The sequence below is a fragment of the Myotis nattereri genome (genome assembly GCF_964212035.1).
Source record: "Myotis nattereri genome assembly, chromosome: 3".
NCBI lineage: Eukaryota > Metazoa > Chordata > Mammalia > Chiroptera > Vespertilionidae > Myotis > Myotis nattereri.
Window position 1 is genome coordinate 148278144 of NC_138077.1, and position 7088 is coordinate 148285231.

General features: G+C 45.0%; 1 protein-coding gene across 1 annotated transcript; it reads right to left on the reverse strand.

The window, feature by feature from the left end:
• Positions 1–238: 238 nt before the first annotated feature.
• On the reverse strand, positions 239–1788 carry LOC308516713 (zinc finger CCCH-type with G patch domain-containing protein-like; the record flags this gene model as incomplete). The annotated part of the gene is made up of 1 exon (XM_081087772.1): positions 239–1788. The coding sequence occupies one exon, from the start codon at positions 1786–1788 to the stop codon at positions 241–243; it is 1548 nt and encodes a 515-aa protein (XP_080943898.1). The 3' UTR covers positions 239–240.
• Positions 1789–7088: the final 5300 nt, after the last annotated feature.

Sequence of the window (7088 nt, forward strand, 5' to 3'; positions counted from 1 at the left end):
TAATCTGTTTTTTTCTTTATTTATTGATTAAGGTATTACATATGTGTCCTTATGTACGTGACCCCTGTACCCAATCTCCACTCAGCAATGTCCGCACACCCCAGCCTGGCAATAGGCTGACCGTGGGGTCTAGTCTGGGGGTGGCCCCTCTTCTGTCGGCATCTAGTTATTGGAGGACAGCAGGTCTTCCGGAGGCTGTGGGAGCTGGAGACGAGCCCTATCCCTGGCACATGCCGGGCTCTAGAACTCTGTCATCTTCTTGTGGGTGTCTGCCTTCCTCTGCTCCCGCTGCAGGCCCGCCTCCTGGGCCCGGAGCTGCCCCAGCTGCCGCTGGGCTCCTGCCAGCTTCTCCTGCAGCTGGGCCACGGTCACGCTGTGCCGGCCAGTGTTGCGGGCGAGGGCCTCCTGGATGCCCCGGATGTCCCTCTGGGCCTGCTCAATCTTCTCCTCGGTCTGGAAGAGCCGCAGGCTCAGGGCCCTCTTGGTGCCCTTGCTGGCATGGTACAGCTCCTTGCCTCTCCTCCTCCCAAGGGTGGCAGCCCCTGCCTCCAGGGTCCCAGGAGCCTGGCCCTGCAGCTTCTCATTCAGAAAGTCAAACACGCTCTGAGCGGGCGGGCGGCCCCCAGGCCTGCCTCCTCTGCCCCGGTATTTTGGGGCCTGACTAGTGCCAGCCTTGCTGCCCTTGGTCCGCTTCTGTAGGATCTCTGCACACTGGTCCAGCGACTTCCCTCGAGGCAGCACCACAGCGTGGATGGGCTCCACCCGGCCGTCTGAGTGTCGGCCCAGACCCTTGCCAAACTCATATCCCATCTTGGCGAGCAGCCTGGAGCCGATGCCCCGCGTGTGCACCTCCCAGCCCGCAAAGGCAGAGCTGCAGGCCCCGTGGCCGGTGGCGCTGGGTTCCGCCACTCTGGCATAGCTGGAATCGTCCGGGTCACCACTGTCTGAGTCAGAGGATACTGCAGGCTCTGGGCGCAGTGGGGGAAGGATGCTGTCCCCCTCCAAAACGGCCTCCTTCAACAGCAGCGAGTCAAACTTGACTGTGTAGTAGCCGCTGTCCATATCAGTGATCCGTGCTGGGTACCAGAGACCATCTGGTTGCTTGGCCAGACATGCAGCACCAGCCTGCAGGGAGCTCAGGTCCGGGTCCTGGAAGGGGCGCAGCTCATCCACAGAGACCACCTGCCCATGGGAGAACCTGCAGTTGTCCAGGAAGCGGCACTTGCCCTCCAGGAAGAAGGGACAGGGCTTCAGGGACTTGTGGGTGGGGTACAGGTAGAGCACCCGCACACCTGCGGAGCCGTCCTCTGCCTCTTCCGTGCCCATGATCATGGCGTTGTGATACTCCAGGGTGCCCCAGGAACTGTGGTAGGGGGCGTTCACCTTCGTCCCACTCAGCTCTCCCTCATCCTCCGTGTCCTCCCCTTCATCCTCCTCCAGTCCAGGCTGGCTGGGTCCTGGCCCAGCCTTTCTTTCAGGTACAGTGTCCAGTTCTGCCCTGGGAGCTACTGGCGCCTCCACTGCTTCAGCAACAGCCTTCTGGAAAGCCAGGTACTCGGTGGCGTCCTGCTCTGGGCGCTCTCCTTCCAGGGTAGCCAGCAGCTTGCTCTTCAGGACAGACACCAGGCTGGCCTCGGTGAGCTGGATCAGCTCCTTCAGGTCTCCGTGGAGCTGGCGCAGGTCGGCCAGCTCGGCGGGATCCAGGCCGGAACCCAGGGCCAGCTCCACCTGCTGCAGCTGGGCGCCGTAGGTCCGGAGCGCGGTCTGGAGGCTCTCCTCGTCCATCATGCGGGGGAAGGCTGGTTTCCCAGGTCGGCAGGGCGGGTCCTGGGTCCTCACGGGGGTGGTGGAAGCAGAGCTTCTTTACTTCCTGTCAGCAGCTCGGTCACCCTCTTTGTTCCTGAAGCTCCCCCAATTCTACCCTGGCTCCTGCAACAGTCTCCTGAGGGTGAGGATCCGCTTCCTTCCTTTGGGTGTAGAGATGTTGCTAATTGTTGGGGTCCAACCCCAGCAGGTCCAGGGGTTCCCAAAAGTGTGGACGAAGTCGGCGAAGAATGAAAGACACGGAGGCAGCGTTCAGTTGATCATCATAGCCAGGTTCTCTCTCCAGGTTCTCCAGCCAAGTTCTGTAGCCATGTTCTCTCGCTAGGTTCTCCAGCCAGGTTCTGTCTATATTTCTCCTGTTACATCTGTATTTATATCAGTTGATTTTAATCCTATCCATTCTATTCCAAATGTTAGGGCGTTTCTTATCTCCATTCCAGGGAGTAAAGATTATGTAGTTTAAGCGTGTTTGTTCATAGTTAAAGTGATTAACTAACCGCCTGGTACTTAATTAAGGGGTTTTACTGACAAAAATCCCCACCTGGGGAAATAATCTTTCTCAGAGAGGTGACCTTGTTTAAAACACATAGCACTTAAGAAGGGGAGCAAACATATTAAGAACAGTATGCCATATATGCCCTTGAAACATAAGCTGTGCAGATGTTTCTTCCCTGCAGCGACTGTGTCAAGCAGCAAGGATGGACCGGCTTCCGGCACTTAATTCAGTCACTTCCTTGAAATTTCTGATTGTTTCCTAAGAATCAAAGGCAGAATTTCTGATTAGCTGAAGTTTCTGATTATTTGGTCTCTTGTTAAAGCTCTCTTTGCCATTCTACTCTCTTCTTTGTCAGATAGATCTGAGTTAAAATATTAGGAAGAACCTAACAAAGGGAAACTTCCTCCTGCTTATATAAACCATCTACATATCTGGCTGCAAGGTCCTCTTCATATACATAATTACCTGTGGTTGAAAACACTTTATCTCGATTCCTGAAAGCACTTCTGCTGCTACCAACAGCAGGGAAGAGTTTCTGGAAAGAACTACAAAGACACTTAGCCTCTTTAAAAGCTCTACTGTCTGCAACCTAGATTATGCCTGCCACCACTTTCATTATTGTATGTCATGTAGCAGAAGTGTGGCAATTATGTACTTCTATATACTTCCAATCACTGCTATTGCAGTTAAACACTACTGACATAATTAACAACTTCAACTTAAAAAGATGCTTTTCTCTTTTAAATGTCATAGATCTTCATTGTGAAAAATTATACAATACAGAGAAACATAAAGAAGAAAATCACAGTACTAAATGATAACCACCATTAACATTTTGGTGAATATCCCTCAAGTATTTTATTTTTCCATTCCTCCATTTTTTTACTATTCTACTGAAAGATTCTAGTAGCAATTTGATATTTTTTTTTGCCACTAATATATATATTATTTTGCCACGAATATATATATATATATTTATATATATATATATCACATTTATTTCCCTTATGCAGTGAAGTAATCACATGCTTTGTGACATTTAGTGGCTGGGTAGTTGTATAGATGTATCATAATTTACTTCATAAATCTATTGGGAACCACAGTTAGGTTGTTGTCACTGAATGGGGTTCAGAACAGGCCTCCCCAAGATGTGCCACTTTGGTATGTGGGTGTGGGCTCAAGAGAAGCTTCTACCTCCACCCCACCAGCTACCTAGAAGAGTTTAAATTAGGGGCCTTGCCCATGATAAGAGTTATTACCAGAGTCAACTTTTGTTTATAACTTATGGCAGGGCAAACACCTAATTACTGAACATCTGCTCTTCTCACCCTCCTTCCCTCTGAAGCCACAGTTGCCTTAACTCATTCCTTAGCTCAAGATGTCATGTACACCTCATTTAACCTTTCTGGCTCCGAACCTCTCATGTATGTGGGATCTCTGAATCTCTCATGTATATGGGGTTCCTGTACCTACATATGTGATTACATTTGGTTATTTTTCTCTTGTTACTCTGTCTGTTGCAGATTTAATTATTAGACCAGATGAAAGCACCTAGAAGGGTAGAAGAAAGTTTCTCCCACTCCTCTTTTTTTTTCTTCTTCTTAACTTTGTTGTATGTAATAGAGACATGAATACCTTGTGCAAGAATCTTTGCAAGAATCCCCAATTACTCCTTTGCGGCAAATTCCCAGAAATGGAATAGCTGGCTGACAGGATTTAGCCATTTTTAAGTGGTTTGCTAAAATATTGCCAAACTGGCCTCCAGAAAAGATGTATCAACGTACTTTCCCAAAGACACTCAAGAGAGTGACTTTATCTATATCCTCAACAATATACTGTCTTGAAAGTAAAACTAACCAGGCAGTTGAAAAGTAGGAAACTCATTTTCATTGAAACTTCTTTGAATACTGGTGAAGTTGAACACTGTTTTACATGTTTAATTGGCCATTTGTATGTGGCTCTGGGGAATGGTTCATTAATGCCAACTACTCAACTTCCTACTGTGATAGGTACCTTTTACTTATTGGTCTGTAGTTAGCTAATTGGTCATTTCCTCTATCAAATCATTTTCAAAGGGATTTTTATGGCCATGTTTGTTTTATATGCTTCCTTTTTCGTCATCTTCTCTAAGAAGGTCTCAGAAAGTGAACATATGTTAAAAACTGCCCAGATTACTTTGCTTCCAAATTTGCTAGTAATATTTCTTTTAAGTCTACTCATGTAATTACTCTGTTTTGAAATTTTGCACGGACTCCTTTTTAACTTAAAAATGAACATGAAACTCACTAGTGAAAACCGTCTAGAGTAGTGGTCCCATCTAGAGCTGTGCTGTTCAATACAGTAGCCACAGGTGATCTTATCACACACAATATAATAATAAGTAAAGAGGGCAGGAGGACACTTTTGATAGAGATGTTTATGGCATAGATGTGGTGATTATTTCACAGGTAATATACTTATCTCCAAACTTATCAAGTTGAATAGATCAGTTTTGTACAGCGTTTTGTATGTCAATCATATGTGGTCTAAAAAAACTAGAGTAACTGGTAGTCAGATGTGGCTATTTAAATTGAAACTTAAAAAATGAAATAAAATTAAGATTTCAGTTTCTTGATTGTTCAATAGCCACTGTTTTGGACAGTACTTTTTCATCATTGCAGATAGTTCTGGACAGCACGTATCCACAGATTTATCTTTCTCTAATCCTTGGACCTGCCTTCTTCTGTCTCCTAGCCTCTGCTTGGAGTGCCCTTCTCATTTCCTGTGTTTAATTCCCACACCTCCTTCAACATATAGCTCAAATGCCACTTACTCTGGGGAGGTGTCTCCTGACCATTCATGTCCCTCAAACTGTCCTGATGCCCTCGTGGCCCAGAAGAACCCTGGGCTTAGAGTGTCCACTAGAGTCAACTGCAGACATCAGTTCTCTGGTCCTTGTCACCTACCAACTCTCTGAAGGAGGAGTTGGTGTCTTCAACTTCTGATTCCCCAGGACCCAGCTTAGTTCCTGAAAAATAGACAAAGCTTAGTGTATGTTGAATAAGTGAACTACCCACCGTTTGCCTTATCCTGTGTAATGATTTATTCTGAAAAATTCTCAAGAACTGAAAATCATATCAAAAGAAGTATGCAAGAGGTCAGCCCGAACCAATATGCTCAATTAATATTTGACAAAGGAGGCAAGAACATACAATGGAGCCAAGATAGTCTCTTCAATAAATGGTGTTGGGAAAATTGGACAGATATATGCAAGAAAATGAAACTAGACCACCAACTTACACCATACACAAAAATAAACTCAAAATGGATAAAGGACTTAAATGTACGACAGGAAACCATAAAAATTCTAGAAGAATCCAAAGGCAACAAAATCTCAGACATATGCCGAAGCAATTTCTTCACTGATACAGCTCCTAGGGCACTTGAAACTAAAGAGAAAATGAACAAATGGGACTACATCAAAATAAAAAGCTTCTGCACAGCAAAAGAAACCATCAACAAAACAACGAGAAAACCCACTGTGTGGGAAAACATATTTGCCAATGTCATATCTGATAAGGGCCTAATCTCCAAAATTTATAGGGAACTCATACAACTTAACAAAAGGAAGATAAACAATCCAATCAAAAAATGGGCAAAGGACCTAAATAGACACCTTTCAAAAGAGGACATTCAGAAAGCCAAGAGACATATGAAAACATGCTCAAAGTCACTAATCATCTGAGAGATGCAAATCAAAACAACAATGAGGTACCATCTCACACCTGTCAGACTGGCTATCATCAACAAATCAACAAACGACAAGTGCTGGAGAGGATGTGGAGAAAAAGGAACACTTGTGCACTGCTGGTGGGAATGCAGACTGGTGCAGCCACTATGGAAGACAGTATGGAGTTTCCTCAAAAAACTGAAAATGGAACTCCCATTTGACCCTGTGATCCCACTTCTAGGAATATATCCCAAGAAACCAGAAACACCAATCAGAAAGAATATATGCACCCCTATGTTCATAGCAGCACAATTCACCATAGCTAAGATCTGGAAACAGCCTAAGTGCCCATCAGTAGATGAATGGATTAGAAAACTGTGGTACATCTACACGATGGAATACTATGCTGCTCTAAAAAGGAAGGAACACTTACCATTTGAAACGTCATGGATGGAACTGGAGAGCATTATGCTAAGTGAAATAAGCCAGTCAATGAAGGAAAAATACCACATGATCTCACTCATTCATGGATAATAGAGACCATTATAAACTTTTGAACAATAATAGATACAGAGGCAGAGCTGCCTCAAACAGATTGTCAAACTGCAGCGGGAAGGCCGGGGAGGGTTGGGGGGCAGGAGGTAGGGGGGTAAGAGATCAACTAAAGGACTTGTATGCATGCATATAAGCATAACCAATGGACATAAGACACTGGGGGATAGGGGAGGCTAGGGGACTGTCTAGGGAGGGGGGATAAAATGGACACATATGTAATACCCTTTGTAATACTTTAAGCAATAAAAAAAAGAAGTATTCAAGAGGCAACATATTTATTTTCAGAATACAGTGTAGTACAATTATTAACTGCAATAAAGTAATGGAATATATGGGCATGCTGGATGAGCTGCCTCACAGAAGTTAGTTACAACAGTAATACTATAAACTCTTTCTTCTTAGAGATATAGACATATTCCCTTGTCCTTCAACAAATATAATGATTTGTTGAACAATTACAAACCAGATCCTCTTAATAATTCTCACCTCAAATAAAAGCCTATA